This window comes from Chiroxiphia lanceolata, chromosome 1, assembly GCF_009829145.1.
Source record: "Chiroxiphia lanceolata isolate bChiLan1 chromosome 1, bChiLan1.pri, whole genome shotgun sequence".
Lineage (NCBI taxonomy): Eukaryota > Metazoa > Chordata > Aves > Passeriformes > Pipridae > Chiroxiphia > Chiroxiphia lanceolata.
The window spans coordinates 22730146-22750740 of record NC_045637.1 but is presented as its reverse complement, the minus strand read 5'-3'; the positions used below and the strand labels follow the sequence as shown (position 1 = coordinate 22750740).

The 20595-nt window shown below is 39.0% G+C and overlaps 1 protein-coding gene across 1 annotated transcript in view; it reads left to right on the top strand.

Moving 5' to 3' along the window:
* The first annotated feature begins 1116 nt into the window (after positions 1-1116).
* VPS13B (vacuolar protein sorting 13 homolog B) overlaps positions 1117-20595 on the top strand; it is a 424599-nt gene continuing 405120 nt past the window's right edge. The window contains 3 exon segments of the mRNA XM_032708140.1: positions 1117-1197; positions 1949-2126; positions 9569-9712. Coding sequence (XP_032564031.1) covers positions 1980-2126; positions 9569-9712 — 291 coding nt within the window. The 5' untranslated portion in view covers positions 1117-1197; positions 1949-1979.

The following is a 20595-nucleotide window of genomic DNA, read 5'->3' as shown; positions in this document are numbered from 1 at the left end:
GCCAGGAGCAACCCCAAAAGGACTTGAGGCTTTTGGCAAAGGCTTTTCTATACGATCAACATAGCGAGAAGTGCTTTGGGCACGCAGATAATCAAGGGCATTCCTGGATGACAGGAACTCCTCTCACATTTGAAATGGTGAAATTCAGAACCTAAGAAGAACTTCACTCAAAAGCAAGCTGGAAAATGCCCACTTTTATTAAGCACCGTGGAAACAACAAGCATTTACCACCACTAAGGGTTGCTCCACGTGGTCACTCATCAATATTAATGATGTGAATCAAACCTTGGAGCTGGGCTGGCTGGGACAGTGGCACATCCCAGGGACTACTGGTGCTCCAGGTCAGAGCCCACCATGCCCAAATCCCCACAGTGGGGGCTCACACACATCTGGGAGGCAGCCAGGATGCTAAGACCTGTTGGGAACTGTGTTCAATTCTGGGCCCCTCACTACAGACATTGAAGTGTTGGAGTGAATCCAGAGAAGGGCAGTGGAGCTGGTGAAGGGTCTGGTCTGATGAGGAGCAGCTGAGGGAACTGGGTGGGGCTCACACTGGAGGAGGGGGGGACCTTATCACTCTACAACTACTGAAAGGAGGTTGTAGGTGGGTGTCGGCTTCTTCTGCCAGGTAACTGGTGACAGGATGAGAAGACATAGTTTAAAGTTGTCCAGGGGAGGTTTAGGTTGGACATCAGGAAGAATTTCTTCACAAAATGGGTGATTAGACACTGGAATGGGCTGCCCAGGGAGGTGGTAGCGTCATGGTCCCGGAGGTGTTTCAGGAAAGACTGGGCGTGGCCCTCAGTGCTATGGTCTAGTTGACATGGTGGTGTTGGGTCACAAGTTGGACATCTTTTCCAAACCATCCGACTCCGGCACGGCAGCCACACACCCGCAGTCTCACGGGCACGCGCGGAATAGGCCCCGCCCCCTCCCGGGCCCCGCCCCGCCCCGCCCCAGCAGGGCATGTGACCCCCCCTCAGTGTCGCCCCTGGCCCCGCCCCTGCGCTCCCGCCAAACGCTTCCGGCCGGGGCCGGCGGCGCAGCGCGCATGCGCCGGGGAACCCGGAAGCGGCGGCGCGGCGGGTCCGGGGGGGTAGCGCAGTGGGGGCGCTGCCAGCGCGGGGCTCCCAGAGTGGGGTCCCGCGGCCCGGCCCGCTCGGGGGGCGCGGAGCCTCGGGGCTGCTGCTGGCGCAGGTAAAGGAGTCCTGCGGTGGCGGGGGCCTGGGGAGGGACATGTGAAGATGTGTCCCGGAGGTATGGGCGGGGGCTGCCCGGCGCCGTGAGAGTGTCTGTGTGAGGCTGCGGCGGTGCCGGAGCGGGGAAGGGTCTCCTCGGGACGGCGGGGGTCTGGGAAAGGGTGTGGGGAGGTCGGAGAGTGACCTCGGCTCGGGTCATGGACGATGTTGGTTTCTTGAACTTCAGGGTGGCAGGAAACTGGCGGGTTTACCTTGGACATCGTGCTCGGAGACTGACACCGGTGTCAGAGCGGAGAGGGGCTTCTAAGGGCATGTTTTAGTGTGCACTTTTGTCTGTTAAAAGTTATCCTTTTTTGATGTTATCAAAAGTTATCCTTTTGATGACTCCGAAAAGCAGTTTTCCTGTCATTTAAATGCTGTGTGATCATCTTTTCTGTTTTTTGGTTTGGTTGATTGGCTTTTCTTTTGAGCAAGCCAGTTACTAGTTCATATATACTAGTTCGTATATACGCACACACACATGTACATGTGTATATATATATATATGTAAGCTGAAAATTTGTAGGTCAAATAGATGTGCTTTCATCTTGCTATATGCTTTATCTTTATATGTAACTATATGTATCTCTACCTATAAACACATATTTAGAATTATTTTCATACTTTCAAACAGTGGGACAGGTGCGTTATTGAAAATTAGACCATCAGATTTGTAACTAATAACTCAATCTCTTGTCCTTTTTTCTTAGTGCTTGACCTGTGATATAGATATCTTCCAGGATGCTGGAGTCCTATGTAACTCCTATTTTGATGAGTTATGTGAATCGCTACATAAAGAATTTGAAGCCTTCGGATCTGCAGTTGTCACTCTGGGGAGGAGATGTTGTACTTAGTAAACTTGAATTAAAGTTGGATGTACTTGAACAGGTATGTTATATTTATAGTTGTTACAGTCTGTGCTTTTGATTTAAAAGAAGTTGACTGAATTATTTAGATTGGTCTGCACAGCTAAATAATCATTTAGTGCTTGCTGGTTTTCTTCTTATGCTAGTCCTTTTTTTTCCCCCTGCATTTAGTTATTCTTGCTTTAATGTCATGCCATTTGTTTAGCAATGAATGGTAGTTCTTTACACATTCTGTAACTTACGGGGTGTGAAGAGAAGGGCCTTTTTTCAGACTTTTTTTTTTCAGTAACCATTGTTTTACAGTATGAATGTTAATTAAATTTCTTTTCCAGTCATATTTACTAATTGCATGTAGTAACTAATCCAAAATGTCACAAAGTAAAGTAGTATCTCTATATTTATGCAAACTAAACACAGATTTGTGTTCTCTGTTTGGTTTTCTCATTTAAGATTTCATCATTCCAGTTGTATCTAAACTTAAGAGTAGCTGAGGGACAGATTTGATCAGCTGGTTTATGTAGATTAGATCAGAGACTAAAGACAAGGTTGACCAACTAATACACTAGATACAGAATTTGGAGTCTCCTATCAATATAAATTAATTAAGTTTTAGCAGAGAGATGGTTTCCTTTTATGCTTTTCGGAGTTGACAGCTTGAGTGTGTGAGGCAAGTAAAGCTGTTTTTTGTTGTGCATGGTGTGGCAAGTCTTAGCTAGAGTCCTGTGTCCAGATATAGTCCAACCAGGTGAAGGGCCTGAGATAAATGCAGCAAAGAAGAATGGGAAATTTAGACAATACATCCATTGAAAGAAGAATGAAATAGACAGGAAATGCATTTTTAACTTTGAATAAAATAAGGTGAGACAAGATAGGGCAAGACTTATTTGGATGTGACAAGAAACGATGGAATAAATTGCATGCAGGGAGTCTTAGGTTGGACATAAATGAAAATCTCATTTTTTAGTTTGATGATGAGGCATTGGAGTAGACTGAGGAGACTGCATAGTCTCTGTCGGGGACACCTTTTAAAATGTGGAAGAAGTACTTATGGTTAATTAAGAATCTCTGATCCTGTTCTGGAAGAGGAGACAATCTTTCAAGAGATCCTGTCCTATTTTCTGTGCCTTTTAAAGAACCTGACTTGTCTGCCTTCAAGTATTTGGTGGCCTCTCTATTTTCTCTCAAGTCTATTAGTTCCTCATTTTCTTGACACAGCTTGTCCATACAGCTGATGTGGATACTAGACTTCAGTTGTGTAGGATGTGTTCCCTCTGTGAACCTTTTTAAATGTATGTATTGTAGAACCAAAGAAGGACTGGTCAGAAAGGAATTCTGGAGGTAATGTAGTCCAGCCTCCTCTTCTGAGCAGGGCTGTTGCCAGCATTGTCAGACCAACTTATGTTTTTCTCCAGTTGAGTCTTGAAATCTCCTGTCTTGTGAAAACCTTCTCTCTGGGTAAGCTGTTTCAATACTCTACTGTATATAGAGAAAGCTTGTCGTAATAACAAATTGTGATGAATATTAAACTTGCTGTATTACCTGACACTATTAGAATTTTGCTGCTTTTGTTGGTGATATTCCCTTTCCAGTAGTTGCAGTTTGCTGGTGGGTGATCCCTGGCTTCATCTTTGTCTACCTATGTGTCAGCTGGGTTCCTAAATATCCAGCTCAATCTGATAATGTCATGGCTCTTGTAGTGTTACCATATGTACCCGCGCTCATGACTTATCAGCTTGAATGGGGATGTGAATATGTGATAAATTCAAAATTTAGCTCGGATCCATTGTTTTTACATTATTTGGTTGTGTGTTTGTGAAATGTAGCTATCGTAATTTGGCTCTTATTATTCTTTAGAACTTGTCTGGACCTACGGACTGTATTTAGGGTGTCTTTCTCTTTTTTGTGGAAGGGATGCTACTTTACACCTGCTCAGCACAAATCTTTGAGTATATAGTGTGTGATAATACAATGACCCAAACCTTTGCAGCTGGCAGGGAGCTCCCTTGAGAAGCTGGTTTCTAAAAATTACCAGCTATATTATTTTATTTGGGTTCTCTGCCATGATGGGTCCGTGGTATCTGAAGTTAGTCACCCTAACTGCTCTGCTCTTTTAACATCCTTTCTGTCCCAGGCTATCCCCAGCCTGGTTCCCTACTCCTTATTTGAGATGAATGCAGCTTTAATTTCATGCTTTAGGTTTTTAGATAGAAATGCACATATCCTGGATATCCTTGTCTATAGCCTTGAACATTTTTTCGGAGAATTCCATCTTTTGTGGAGTTAGACGTGACTTTTTGGGAATGTTAGCATAGGTGCCAAACTACTGGACAAAGCACCGTATAACAGATTTAGGACAAGTCTGTGCTTTGTCCCCTCACTCTCCTCACTTCAGCTGATGTTAGTGTTCCCATGTTGTGCTCTTACAGGCCACCGAACAGAATCCCAAAGGACAGGTGACAACAGGACATAAACTGCTGTCTGTCTTCTAAAAGCTTTTTGTGACCAACTTGGAACCAGTACCTTTTGAAATCAGATGTAATACAGTTGTAATATAAGATAATGTAATAAATTTTCTATGTATCAACCCCAAAGAGAATGTTTCAGTACCTGAAAATACTTTGCATGTTTTTTACATATATTTATGTATGTTTTATGCTCTCATTAAACTGAGCTGATTGTCACTGCAATAACTTTTAGAGTCTGTCCTTCTCTCTGCCCCCTTTTTCTTTGTACAATATCAGTTCTGTAGTGGAAGTCAAGTACTAGTTTGTACTCAGGTTCAACCTTCTAGGTACAGTGTAGCTTTTGTATGTAATTGTGTCCCTCTTTGAGTAGCCAGTTAATTATAATTATATGTATATAATATATAATATTATAATAATTATCTTTAGTTGAAGAATAAATCTGATAAAATTTTGGTATCTTTTTTCCCTATCTTGGATGATTCAATTACTGCAAGATGAAGCATGCCAAGAAATTTTCCATCTATGCATAATACACCCATTGTACAAAGATTACTTCCAGAAAGTAATATGCAATACACAATTAAATACTGCTTTTTGGAAAAGCCTTTTAAGCACTTGTCAACTTTTATGTGAGGTTCCCATGGTACCAGAGGTAACAGAACTACCATGAACTTGATGACCAACTTTTGTGTAATGTTTCTGTTGACACAGTGGTACCAAAGAGATAAGATACATGGAGAGCTCTTCTTGCAGCTTTTGTAAATTCCCTTAACAATGTAGTTTTTTATGTTAGCTGTTTTACAAACTCAGAAGAGAAAGATGAAGCAGTCTTTGGAAGACAAAGGATAGCTTGATCTAAAGATTGAGTTGTATTATAAGTGTGAATTTTTCATATCCAAAAGAATTAAAAAAGGCATATGAAAAATTCTAATATACTTAAATAATTTTAAGGAAACTAGAGCATTGAAATATCTTTATTTTAGGTGTCTGTGTTATGTGCCACTGGGTTACTTGTGAAATACAGCCTTGACTGTGAAGAAAAGGTATTTGAGTTAATGCTGATGTGGAGAAAAATACTTGCCAAACACTCCAAAGTTTGGGATAGTCTTGTGTTTTAGAGCAAGGGGAGATTTTAGGTAAAGGGGCATTATGGTCATCTAGTCTGCAGTCTTGCATGATATCAATCCGCTATTTATGGGTCAAGCCCAGAAGTTTGTTTTTAGTCACATAATATTTTTGTGAAGGATCTACGTGATGTAAATGTAAAATCTAAAATGTAATGTCTAATCAGTTATGAGTACAGAAGAAATATTAAGAATTTCAAGCAGTACTTAATGAAAGGGGAAATATTGCATAGGAAGTGAGGAGGAATAAAAGTGGTCTTTGTTATGTTATATTATGAACAGGTTTATAAATTCGGCACACACATGTATTGTCTATTGAAATAGTACAACAGATCTCTCTGCATTGCTTTAAGGAAATTAGAATAATGCCAGACAACATTTGTATCTGAATTTCTTTGAAAAAAACCTGTCTTTTAAATATGTAGTGCATTTGCTTGTATCACCTCATTTTGAAATAATTCCTACTTCCGTTTCTTTCAACATCTAGCAGTTAACTAGACAAAAATGAGAATGTGTTAAATCCATCCAGCAAATAGTGGAAAAAGAGCTATTCTAGAATGCCTTTTGAAGTAAACACAGGTTAGGATCTAATTAGACATTGTGGTATTGATGAGTAACATAAAATTTAGATAACTACGTGTCTGGAATGGGAATTTATTTCTTATTACTGTAACACTGTTAATTTGCTGTCTTGATCCCTGAAAGCATTATCTCTTAAGTTGTAATGTATTTTTATAGATTGTATGTTTTTTTTATAATTTGTTTCAGTGCCACTCTCCCTCCCCCCCCAAAAAAAGAAAAAAAACCAACAGAAAACCACAACAAAAGTCCAGGACAAAAGGCTCTATTTAATTTATTGTATGATTACTGTAGCAACATGTGTAGCTAAACTGCCCAGTACTTGCTTTTCAGTGTCTTAACTGAAACTGTTTGGATTAAAATTTTATTTGTGTTGCTTGTGAGCATACAACTGAATTTTTAGGAGAGAGGCTTTTGGCTAAAATCCTTAAGTATTTTAGTGAATGAGATGAAGAAAAAGCACTTTGTAAAAACAAATTAGCAATTTCCTTCAAACCTTTTATGAGAATCTCTGTAACTGTCATCTTTTAGAATAGGGACTTGAAATTAGCTGTGACTTCGTGTAAGCATGGCTGAGGAAGGAGTCGGGAGTTTCCCTAACATGAGATGGGTGTGTTTTTTTTGAGCTTCATTAATGAAAGCTCATTAAACTCCCAAAATTAATTTATAAACTGAGAGCTGTACTTGGCAAAAACTCCCAGAGCTATAATTCTATGTAGTTTTCTTCTCTGAAGATTTTGTCAGCAGTTAATGTACTTTCATCTGCTCTTAGATGCAAGATGAACTTTTTCATAGTACCAGTAGAAAGGCTGAAGAGGTATCAGCTGCAGAGTGGAAAGCATTCCTTAAAACAGCTCGTATTAGCAGCTTTGTTGCTGTCGTGGTGATAGGTATTCCTGAGTAAAAATTGTTAACTTGTCTTTTGGGTGACTAATTAGAGGCTATCTCGGAATGCTAACCTGTCACAAATGTAATAGTGGTTGTTTCAACTCTCAACTTAGGACATGGTAATTACTTAGGAAAATCAAAAATTTTGGTGGGCTTTCAAAACATGCCACTAAGGTTTAATTATATATTCATAATTTGTAAATTTATCCTTGATTTTATTTCAAGATATTAGGAAAATAATGACATAAGCTAGCTTCACTGAAATATTCTATAGGCAGATTTTTAAGACTTTATAATATATGTCACATACCAAAGGCAAAATACCTTTGTCCCCAAATTTTATTCACATAGAAGCTCTATATAGCAGGGATAGGTCTAGGGTCAAGCAGTGCAGGAAAAGAGGCTTCCTGCATCTACTTCAAGATGTTTGTCTAAAATTGCCTAGCAACTTGCCTGTTTGACCTCTGAGTTTCTTGGACCTTTTCTATTTAACATCTCTTCATTCAGAGGAATTCTGAGTTGAATGTTGTATGTACCCAAACTGAGCCAAGGTGCAAAGATACTTAAGCCCTACCTTGCCAGGATAATTCTGGAGTTCTGAACAAAGTTTTATGTCCCTGAGTTTACTAAGAAACTGAACAAAGTTTTATGTCCCTGAGTTTACTAAGAAACACAACAATTAAGAGCCTGAGAGTGCTGGTCAGCAGCAGACTCAGTAGGAGTCAGCAGCATGCCCGGACAACCCAGAGGGCAAACCCCCTCCTTGGATGCATCAAACTCAGCATCACCAGCCAACCATCACCAACAGAGGTGACTGTCCCACTGTAACAGTGTTGGTGCGGCCTCACCTTGAGCACTGTGTGTTATTCTGGGCCCCACAATTTAACAAGGATGTCTCCAGAGGAGGGTAACAAAGCTGGTGAAAGAGCTGGAGGCAATGTCCTGTGAGAAGGGACTGAGGACTTTGGGCTTGTCTGTTTTGGAGAAAAGGAGTTTGAGGGGTGACCTCACTGCTTTCTAGAGCTTCCTGAGGAGGGGATGTAAGAGGGAGGTGCTGAGCTCTTCTCCCTGGTGTGCAAGGATAGGACATGTGGGAATGGTTCAAAGCTCTGCCACAGGAGGCTTAGGCTGGACGTTAAGAAGCATTGACCAGGGTGTGGTCAAACACTGGAACAGGCTTCCTAGAGGAGGTGGATGCCCCATGCCAGTGAGTGTGTAATTGCACAATGCCCTTAACAACTTCTGGTCAGCCCTGAGTTGGTTGGGCAGTTGGACTGGAGGGTGATTGTAGGTTGGCCAAAGCTATCACCTTGCATCTAGGAGACTTAGATTCCCTTATTTCTCCATCTGAGAAGATTTACACCTGTAGTTCCCAGTATCTAAGACGAAGATGAAAACACCAGGCTTATAAGCAACTTGAAGACATCTGTTGGTTTTTTTCTCCATTAAAATTTTATAGTAAAAAATGTTAGAATAGGACATCAGGAGGGTAAGAAGATGAATCATCACTGGAACCTCATCATTAGAATACTTAGTATTGAAAATGCTGACTTAAAATTCTGACATAGTATCAAAAATTGTTTCTTTGTTTTGCAGTAAACACTTGCCTTCATTATTCCAAATCTTAATTGCTCGTCCTGGGACCAGGTCTCTAGCCTGACCACTGTGTCTGTTAAGTGCTCTGAAGCTACTGGAGAACTTACAACACTTTGGCACCTTATTTCCTGCTGAATTGCTGCATGCAGCAGCTGGCTGTAGAGTTGTGATCTCTGCATTGGCTGAATGGAGTGTCACGCATTTGTTAGGAGTTCTGGACTGATTTGCACCAGTTTTTAAAGCAGTGTGACATCCCACATTAGGCCTTGGTGAGGAGGAGTCCAGTTTTGTCAATGAAAAATTTAATAACTTTGTGTTCACTAGCAATGTGATGTGAATGGGGCAACAGTGGGCCAGTGTTAAGAGCACTGAGCTCTTACAACTCTGAGTATTAAAATATTTTCAAAGAAATTGCCTTGCTCTTGCATTGTCAGTGTGTAATTCTAAATTTGTTCTCTTCACAGTAACACAGGTTGCATATTAATTTGAGCATTTACTTTCACCTCAATCGTTTCTACTTGTCCCTTGAATAGTGACACATGTTGCAGTAGCTTCATGTGAGAGAGGTGGTTTTAAAGTGTCTTTTATTATGAAGGACATGGTAACCCAAACGTCTCCTTTGAACAGACTAATTGTAATGTAAGCATGCAGGTGATTATAAGGGCAAATCCCATGCCTTGTGACACACTACTGATTAGGGGAGAATACATTTTGACTTGTTTTGTGATAGAACCATACTATTTTGAGTTAAAAATGTGTCTTGAATTTTGATATGTTTCAGTAGTTAATTCTGCATTCTTTTGTGTTGTAAGGAGCTGAAACTGCCATTTACATTTTTAAGCGGGCATATTCATGAACTTCGGATTCACGTGCCATGGACAAAATTGGGATCAGAACCAGTTGTCATCACTATCAATACAATGGAATGCATTTTGAAGTTAAAGGATGGTGCTCAGGTAAGAAATGTGATGAATGCTTTTCTAACATTGAGAGGTTGATGACAATAATAACTTCTACAGGTCACTTTCTTCAAAGCCTTGTGAAGAATCTGACATGTAAAGTTGGGATTTCTTTTATTTTCTGAGAGGCTAATAATGTTGTTCTTGTCATGGCTAGTCTCTTTATGCTTATTTTTAAACTCTGTCTTAGCTGCAGCTAATAAAGAGTTCTTGCAGATGAGAAAGCATGTTAATAGTGCTCTGTCAGAATTTTCCTATGACTAGAGAAGTGGATTTCAAGAGCAATATAGCATCCTGTGGCCTTGCTGCCTCTCAAGAAACAGTGCTGGTTGCATGAGTCAGCTGAATGTGGCACAACTCAGCACTGCGCATTTTTCAGAAGTGGTGTTGCTGAAGGAATGCTTTAAAGATCCTGGACTGTAATTAATGTTTATCTTTAGGAGTTACAGTGCTTGCTTGAGTATAGTACTTGGAAGACTTCCTTTATGTAAAGGTCTCACAACAGTTTGTACACTATGCTGTTTCACAGGCTTAGGAATGGTTTTGTTCTGACACAGTAAAGCTGAAATATGGTGTCTCAGTTTTTGTCATATATCTAACTTAGTTAACCAAAAGTACCTAGATATATTAATGTTAAATTTGCTTTTTTTTAGTCACTATAATGCTTTGATTCTAGAGAGGTTTTGTGGTTTTTGTTGGTTTTTTTAAAGCCTTGTTCACATTTCAATTTCAACGTGGTCTTTCCGTTATATTGAGGGTCATGCAAAAGAAAATTCCAATTTATGCAAAATTCAAGTGCTTTGTAAGGTGCTTGATGAGCTGTTAACTTTTAACAGCAATAAATAGATGCAAGCCAGCAAGAACATTGCCAAACACTTTTCTGTGATGCTTGATATTTCTTGTAATATTCTTTTACAGTTCCAGATCTAAGAGGCTTTTTTTCTGGAGTAGAAATCTCTAGTTCTAGCTGTGCCACCAACAAAGCACACGCTTGCATTCTGTAGTTACGCTTAATCTGTGTGCAGACGGGCACGTGCATATACACACAGGTACACGCACCAGCAGCCAAATGCTAAGTACTGTTCCAATATTAAGGTAAGCTTTTTGAGACCAGATGTTCCATGAGAAATGGGTTTTAGAAGCAGCAAATTGCAACTGATTATAAGAGTTGCAGAAAAAGATTTGTAGCCCATGACTTTGTGCAACCCAGAACTAATATTTGATATTGGACCTTGCAGATGGCTACTGCTGGAATGATCAGATTTCCTGCTTGCGCGGTGTTCGAAACTCAAATTTTGTGGTGCATACAGCAAGAGGTCAAGTGTCACAAATGTAAAGCACTCTCAAAACAAGTATTTATTACAGATGTTTAAGATTCAGAGGCAAGAAAGGAATTTTGAAAATTACAACTGACATTTGAACAAATTATTCAGTGGTATGTACACCCAGGAGGATAAAATTTGGGTCTGTGCCATAGAAGGATTATCTTTGACTAACAAGAATGTAAATGAAAACACTTTTATGCTGTTTTCTGAGGATATGGTTTAAAAAGTTGACAGCTTGAATTTTATTTTTTTAAATTACTATTTGAAAGTGTTTTATAAAAAGAAAGTTTTCTGAGAAATTCTTGTGTTCTAACCTTGTATGGCAGAGTACTTGGTTAAAACCAATTGTCATAAAAATCTTTGTAATCAGTGAATAAAAACTATGAATGAAATAAAATATTTCTGTGGAAAATGGTAGTAAAATGGACTTTCAGTGAATTTAGCTCCAACTTGGAACTGTTTTGCCAAGAACTTCATATCTGTGAAGAACATAATTACCAAGAAAGTTTAGTTTAGGTCTCAAATTGATTGTCTTGATCCTGTGTTTCCTTCCTCAAGTGAAACCTCTAATGAGCACATGCATAATTTCACCTGTACCAAAAATAAAGTTCTGACCTTAACTTAGTGAGGTATGTATTCTTTGGAAAGGGACTATTTCAAACAATGTTTCTGTTGAAGATATATGAAGATTAAAATACATGGCATTGTTTGAAGCTATTGTCCAGTGGACCCTGCAGATTTTTGTGAGCATCAACCTCTCTTCTTTTTTGTTTTTGAAGTGTATCAGTTCCCTGGGAGTGCTTTTGTACATATGCCCTTTACTTTGATGCTTTGTCATTGTTCGTTCAGCTTTGGTGTTAGTTTAATTGTTTTTTTTGTTCATGCTATTGCAGCATCTCCTTGGCTAAGTCTGGAGTAGATAGTAATGGCTCAACTTCTAGTTTTATGCAAATACTCTCCTTTTCTAAGCAGAAGTGTTGTAAAAGCGGTAGGTTCACTCAATGATATACAAAATCTATGGTGTAGAATTAGTGGTATTTATTGCGGATTTTGAAGTTTGGACATTTTGAAGGTCATTGCTTTTCCCCTTTTGTCTGTGCTTTGCTTCGTTTTCTTACTTGTTTTACGTCTGATACTACTGCTTCTAAAAACCAAATGTTAAATATGGCTACTTTATAAGAAAATTAAACTGAAGTGAATCAGGAACAGAACTTTGCAGTGATTAAAGTGGTGTTCTTTTGAACATTCTCTGTATGTGCGCTTTTGGTTATGACTTTGTTTAATGGCAATACTTGAAATAGAATTTTGGTGCGAGGCATTTTGCATTGCTTTTTGATGTCTGTCAGCCTAATGCAACTGTGCTTGTTTTTTTTGGTTTTTTGGTCTTTAATGTAATCTTCTGCAGCACTGCGTTTTAAGTATGAGCATTTATAATGTTCTCAAATTCATGAAACATGTTGGTAAGGATGATTGTGAAATCTGTTATTACATACTTAAATGCAACTGAAATTTGTTTGACTTGTTATAGAAGATAGATAATGAGAAGAATATAATACCAGAACTTTAACTGTCTCTATATATTAAATCTCATGACTTTATATGGAATTGAAAACACCTTGCTAAATCTGTGTTGACTGCTGTTTTTCCTCCTAGAGTTTTTTTTTCCCCTTTTGTCCTGTTTGAAATTCTTTGCTCTTTTCTCTTTGCCTCTCCGTGCCACAGTACCTCTGTGCCCAAACCACAGGCTTTAAATTCAGGTAGTACAAATTGGGAAGGACAAGCCTGTAAGCCCGTGTCTGTTTTCTTCACCTTCCTGCAATTATAACTAACCACAGGACTAATATTCTTCGTGTTCAGCCTTGATTTCTGTGGTTTTTAGTCTTGGAACTGACGCAATGAGGAGATCAAGGAGAAATGTGTTATCTGTATTATTGCTTCACTTCTGAGTCCTTGCCTTTAATCAGGACACAGTGCACCAGGAATATGCTGATGTACATGAATTGAAGATTCTCTGTATTCCAAGGATAACTAATTATGGAATTGAGAAAGACTGTTAGGTAGAAGCACTTACAGGGGCACAGGGAAACCAAGTAGTTTGGATCAGCATACAGACAATTGAGCACTTCTCCTTTCAGGAGGCGTGACAAAGGAAGTTGTGAAGGAATATAATAACTCTGTGGAAACAGTGGAGAACAGGCCGCAAGCGTGACTGTCAGAATTGCAGACACATTCTTACCTGACAGTTGGTAGGGACTGCCATCAAAGAATGCTGAAAGCAGGAATTAGTCTTGACCGGAAAATGATCGAGATGGGAGATAAGGTGTGTAGACAGGTTATGAAGGACTTTGACAGTGAAGACACAAGGCTTATGTTTAATGAGGGTATAGTTATATAAAGTTTTTGCTTAGATGGTAAAGCTATCTCAGGTCTGAAGCTGTGCTTTGCTGTTTTTGTCCTCACCTGGGTTGTAGTAGTTTCAATGGAAAGTGGCTGTATGGACAAGCAGTGCTGTTTTCTTTCCATTTGAGTCTGTCTGCTGTTCTGTGACAGCAAAATTATGATAAGACTTGAAATCAGAAACTTAAAGTCTTTAGTGACCCACCTTTGTGCTTTTTGTTTCCTCATGTAGAAGCTCAAGGTCTTTATTTTTAAAATATTTTTTATTTGGTACCTGCTCACTTTCATAGTGGTCTCTTTAGTTCAGTAAATCTGATACTGAGTTTTAACATTTGTATGCAAAGTTTAAAGTGAAGGTTATATTGAGAACTGCCCTGCAGGAAGCAAAATATGTCATCAGCTAGTATTGAATCATCATCTCAGGTTAATGATGGATCTGAAATTCTCATTAAGCAGCCAGTTCATGCTGCTCTTATATGTGTTTTAGTAGATCAGTATAAGAAAAAAGGGAATTTTATATGTTTCTGTGTGTGCATGCATACAAATTAGTATATATAACTAATAAGAGCAGTTTTCCATATTATGAATTAAAGCATTTTGTACAAATTCGTTTGTGCAAATCAGACTTCAGTTGTTTAGTCTTTTCCAAAGGCTCAGAAAGATTTGGCAGAGTCTTTAGCTGGGTTTTATGCCATTTCAAGAACTCCAGTATGAAAAGTTCTTACATTTTTCTATGAATTGATAGATGTGGAAAAAAAGTGGTTTAGGTAGGAGATTCTCTTTTTCAAGGGAGAAATACCATGCCCTATCAATTTCTTACAAAAACATTTAGTAAACTTACTCTTTCAGTAGAGGAAGTAGTAAAGGCAGGTTGTAACTGCTAGAAAATGCCTTGCAGCATTCGGTTCAGACACTTTGTCTTCTATCTCCACTGTTTTCAAAGGAGGCTAAAGAGGAGATGCTGAGCAGCTTTACTTAAAACTGAATTACTCTTCACATATTCTAGCTGGGCAAGCAAGAGAAACCATGTAATTTACCTATATTTTTTCCTATTAACTACTTTATAGATTTTAAAAGCAAAGTATCTGATGCTTTAGATTGCAGTTATTCTGAAAGAATATTATGAAAGAAGAAATTGCCTTTGTGAATTTGTTCAAAGACTCCCACGGGCACATTTCTTAATTTTCTTAGTGCCATTGTGTTGCCTCAACCTGAGTAGCTGCCTTGGTTACCTGAATGCCTCTTAATGCGTTCCTAATTTTGGACAGTTTTCATGTGAATTTGTCAATATGTGGGTCCCCCAAGCGGTCACAAGTCCTGTCAACAAACCGTCTTGAGCTTAGGCTCTTCTCCCCACAGGTCCACAGGTCCTGTCAGGGGCCTGCTCTAGTGTGGGCTTCCCACGGGCTCACAGCCTCCTTCAGATGTCCACTTGCTCCAGTGTGTGTCCTGCACAGGCTGCAGGTGGATATCTGCTCTACCATGGGCTGCAGGGGGACAGCTGCCTCACCATGGTCTTCACCGTGGCCTGCAGGGGAATCCCTGCTCCAGCGCCTGCAGCACCTCCCCCCATCCTGCACTGATCTGGGTGTCTGCAGGGTTCATTAGCTCACATGTTCTCATTCCTCTCTACTCCAGCCATAAATGCTTCTGTATCTTCTTTCTTCATCTTAAATCTGTTATCTGATAATTGTCATTGATGGCCTTTTGGCCAGTGTTGGGTTCCCTCTTGGAGTCAGCTAGTGTTGCCTCCCTCAGACATAAGGGAAACTTCTAGTAGCTTCTCACAAAGCCACTGCTGTAGACCCCTGCTACCAAAACCTTGCCCTTAAAACCCAATCCAGGCGTGAAGAAGTCCTTATGTCCTTCATACTGACAAACCTCAAGGTTATAATCGTGCATAGATATCCCACAGTTTTGCTGACACTTATTTGTACTCCTGTGTACTGTGGAATTTATTTCAGTACTGGTGAAGGGCAAGAAGTTTCTGCTTTTCACATTTTGGAAGTAAAGCTCAAAAATTCCTGTTGTTTTGTTCCTTCTGTTGCCTGAACTACCTCTAAATGGATGATTTATTTTGGCTTGCAACAAATGATTAAAAGACAACCCTCATAATGCAGAGCTGGTAGCTGAAAAGCTACTTGACATGGATGTATTGTCTTATGGTTGCTATCCGGGTGGAAGACTGCTGTTTAAAAACAGCTTTCTTCCAGAAGTAGTAATGCCTTCCAACTACTGGGTCTTGTTGAGGTTTAAGGCCTCAGGTTCTCTAGTTGCCTTGGCATAATTTGTGGTACTTTCTATCTTTTAGTATACTTGGACAGTTGATCTTAGGCATATGGACTGGACTTCTTGTCATCTATCCTAAATTGCCATTTTGCTTTTTTAAAATTTAAATATTTAGCATTAAACATTGTTTGGGTTTTTTAATTACTATTTGACTATACTGGCTTAGACTGGCTCTTTGCCTTTTTAAAATGTCTGTTGTGTTTGGGGAAACATGGCCTTGCCAAAAAGGAAATAACACTTTTCATGTTTTAAACAACTCATTACCCTCCAAAAAAACCAGTGTAATTGTCCTTTAAGTTCAAGAAAGAGAAATATGTTTACTTATGTATAAACATGGATTATATACATTAATGTTTTAATTCTTTACACATAAAGTGTACATGAGCTTTCTTTTAAGTGCCAAATCAATGTCCCTAATTTGGAGATTGAGGTCTTTGGAGGGTGAGGTCTTTTTTAAATGCTTATGTGATGCTAGTACTGTACCTCATTTAATTTATGAATTTTCTATAGACTGTTAAACAGCCAATTTTCAATCTTCCTTTAGCAGGTAAAGTTTGAGGCAACCAGGTGGAAACATATGTATTCTGCAACCAAGAGAGCTCTTCTGGAGTCCATTCTGACTTTCTGTAGTGTCCCAAACATAGTTACAAAATTAGGCACTAAATAATTTATATCAGATTTAGGGCTTTGTTAGCTTAGGGAAAGGCACTTCTTTGGAGCATGACTTTGAAGTTAGGTGGTCTTATGTAGAACATCAGCTGGAGTTCTGTCTTTCTCAAGTAGCAAGAGGAAAGGATAATGCAGATAGGAGTAGTACATGGAGGAAGGCTGAGGCAGCTAAATGGACAAATAGGTTAGGTGAGAAGAGATTAAAGCCACCTGATGGATATGAAGGGGAGGGGTGTTTTCTGGATGTGGTGCCTAGTGGTCCTTTAAGCTTCCCTAGCTTTACAGGTAATTCTAAATAGATTGTTTAATCAGGTGAGGGTAGCATGCTTATGTAAAAAATTCCACTTGTTTACCTTGGAACACCTGACTAGCCGAGAAATATCTCACTTATTTTGGTGGAACCTTGTCGGGATGCCATATTTTGGAAAGATGTAATCCTAATTTTGGACATGTCAGAGTAGTTTTCCACATGTATGTATCTTTTGGGGAATCTTGCAATTTATTGAATCTGTCAAAATATTTCAGACTTAGTGGCTTGATATATTATTATTATTTTCTCCTATGTTTTGAAGAAAATATTTTCAGAGCAGATTACTACAACGCAGTTATTTTATGGGTTCTAAAATAGATGTAGATATGGGGCTTGCTTTTTTCTGGATCAGTTTGTATTTCAACAGAAATCAGTGCTTTATTTGACATGTGTTTTGGATTTGTACTTTTTTAAAGCTTTTGGCTTTTGGGCAGATGCTCTTAAATTAATCTCTGACTCTACCTACTTTATTTTTGTTAATTCCCTTACTTTTTTCTTATACTGTTCTTTTATATATGCTGGGGTTTCATTATACACTTAAATTGTGGGCACTGACTTCCTGGTTAGGTTCCTCCTTTCTACTTAGACCTTCACTTTAGCTATAATTGTGCTTTGACAGTTGGATGTGAAAGTTGGTTCTGCTTCTTTTTGTAACTTCACTTTTCCATTTGTTGTATAAACCTATCCTTGTCTGATCAGTCTCATGCCACTAAATTATATATTGAGTAGTTGTCAACTGCCCTACTAAACTGATGTTTCTGAATTAAGGCCAATGTGGTTTGGTTTTTTTCCCCAAGAGCTGTGTTTTGGGACTAAAGAGCGTCCCAGACCTGGTGTCTGTCTTATTGCAACTCCATGTCAATGCCCTTGGCAATGTCAGTTCAATGTAGAGTGTGAAGAAACAAAATAGGTCCATTTTCAAAACTGGGTTGAGAAATAACATGGTGAGAATTCAGAATCTCAAAACTTAGTGTTAAATCAACAAATGTTTATAAACATGTTCATATAAGTTTTTCAATACTATCTTTGTTGATGGAAAATACTAATTTTCATTTGCTGAAAAGTGAACTGTTATGAGCTTGTTGCACATGGGCTGATGTTTCTGAAAACAAGAGAAGGATATCCATCTCTGTGATTTTTCCTGGAACTGGATTAGGATTAGAGATTTGTTGGGATAGAAGCTGCAGACTGTGCTGGGGGAGTGTGTTCTGACTGAAGCATTTCCCCATGTCTTAGTTGTGGAAACTTACATATTGTTGAGCATTTTTTTATTGTTCTCAAATAGACCGCAAGTAACAGTCGTTTTAACCCATTTCTCTCTCTGTGTCTCTCCCCCTTCCTTTTTTATTTCTACTTCCATAACATTCTCTAAAATTGATTCTAGAATTTGACTGTAACTTGCCACTGGCAAATCACATTCTATTTGAAAATAAAAAAAAATAGAAAACAAATTATGTAAGGAAACAGCCAGTAAAACTGTTTGACTTCCATATATGCACATTTCTCTTTATTCATGCATATGAAAACTTATAAACCTATGCCAAATGCCACTGTTAACAAAATATGTATTATTTGTTTTAACCAAAAGCAGGTGCTTCTCTTCTCTGCACGAGGAATCATGTTTCTGTGTTCATCTCTGTACAGGTTCTGTTCTGCAGTACAATTCCAGTGAGCTCTTACACCTTTTGACACTTAACATCCGTACATATCCCACTTTGCCTGAGAAGTAGTTCAGATGTTGACAGTTCAGGAGTGTTGCCCATGTGGAGGGGAAGAATTTTTGTCTCAGAGGAAGCTGATGTTGCTTCTTTTTCTCATTTAAAACTGTAGTTCCCTATTTTCTGCTTTGTTGCTTTAGATTCCCTTGCTTGGGGTATTGTGACGTTACTTAACAAGTGAGGAAACAGCAATCCCACTTACCTGTTATACTGCACTGGTGTAGAAGCTTGTTCTTTATACATACCTCTATGTTCATGTATATATGCGTAGATGTATTTATGCATCTTAAAGACCCACCTGACCTTTTTATTTCATTATTGCTTGATGGTAAGGAGGAACAGTTGGGACAGGAAACATGAATAACACTCAGGACATGGGTAAACTATTGTTTTATTGGTTGTATTTCGCTGTTAATCCACTTAGTAAGGCATTTTAGAGCAGTGAAGAGCTGTTTTCTGACTGTTTTGTGGGCAGGCACTGCCACACATGCCCAGCTGGACGGTAGTCAATGTATATTTAACTTCCTTCCCTCAAACAAAACTAGGTTTTTCCTCTGGAATTCTTTTGTGGTCCCATCTTTGTATGTTCTGTAACTACTAGAAAACTGCAGACCCCAGACTGAGTATTTACACTATGTAGTACAGCTATATTCTGGAAAGTTTAAGATTGTGGATGTTATGGTTGTTTTTAAATCAAATCAGCTGAATTTGCTGTGTGGTGAGAGGAGGAGATGATATGCAGGAGCTTTCTAGGCTGCCAAATGAACTTGGAAACTAAATGTCAGGTTAAACTCTTGGCAAAGCACCAATTAGAAAGTTCATTGTTGAAATGTGAATAATAGTTTTGTTCTGTACCAGCTAGGGTAGTATCCAGTACTTTTTCTGTAGCTCTGCTGTTAGGCTCTGCTGTTAGGAAGTTGAAGGAATTACATGCAGCAAACCAACATCATGCAAGGAAACAAATGACATAATTTAAATATTAGAGTTAATGCAGCATTGACTGTTGTAACTTGTGTTTTAGAACTTTGGAGTATGTTATGGGTCTCAAGGTTGTGAATTTGAATATGAATGCACTAGAATTGCTTTTAGAACAGCTTAATGTGCTGTATTCTGGGCAAAAAACCATTAATAGGTAAAAAAATGTATTAATGCCTCCTGACTAATGCTAGTGATTTGCATCTGCTTGTGTGTAAAATTATTTATTGTCTCTGGGATACATATGAGTGCAAAGGGGGTGTGCGTGTGTGTGTCTGTGAGTTCTCTAAAATTGACTTCGAGTGCTCATGTTCAAGAAAACTTTGTCAGACTTACTGGTAACTCCAAGAGGTGGCAGGGCTGATGAATGTTCAGATCTTCCGGAAGTTCATGAAGTTCATTCCTGACATAGGCCTCCTTGAAGATAATTTTCTGTCTCTGTATCTCATACTTTTAACATAACATCAAAATTAGCAGGGAAAATAGCACATCATCTTGCCAGAAACTTGTGTATTAGTACATAATGATTTTGGAAATGTGTAAGTAACCTAGAGTGCCAACACTTACAAAGAGAATTACAAGTGCTGTGTCTGTAACTTTATGTATTGGGAGACTGTCCAGGGAGACAGACAAGGGTGATACAGAGTTCATCTGTTTGAGGAACTGTGCTGCAGGATAGTCCTGGACAGGTAACTAACTGAATTGGTCTGTGCTAGCTAGCCAGCAGAACTGTTCTTCCCTGCCACAGTCCCTTTCCTTCCCTTTGGTGTATACAAAGCATTTGGAGAGCAGAAGCTGGCGTGTATGTCACCTATGTCACTGATGAAACTGAATTTCAAATTGAAGGCTGAGTTGCATTTGCTGTGACACAGCTCAAGGTTCAAACCTACACCAGCAGCTTTCAGACTTTTTTTGCCACAGCATAAGTCTTCACTGTTCGTGGTGGTGCACCGGCTAAAAAAGGTTGTTTGGTTTCCTTTTTGCTGTGGTTAATTTGGTAAATTAATAATTGGGGGTGATATCATGGTATGTATTCTTGAATTTTGGAAGGGAACCCATTTGCACAGGAGCAGACTTTTTTTTTTTAAAGAAACCAGCAAAAGTGTTTATTTTAATTCTACAAGTGGGCGAGTAGAAAGTAGATGTAAGAGTTGGACTCAGATACCACAACATTGCTGATTTATATTCCAGAAAATA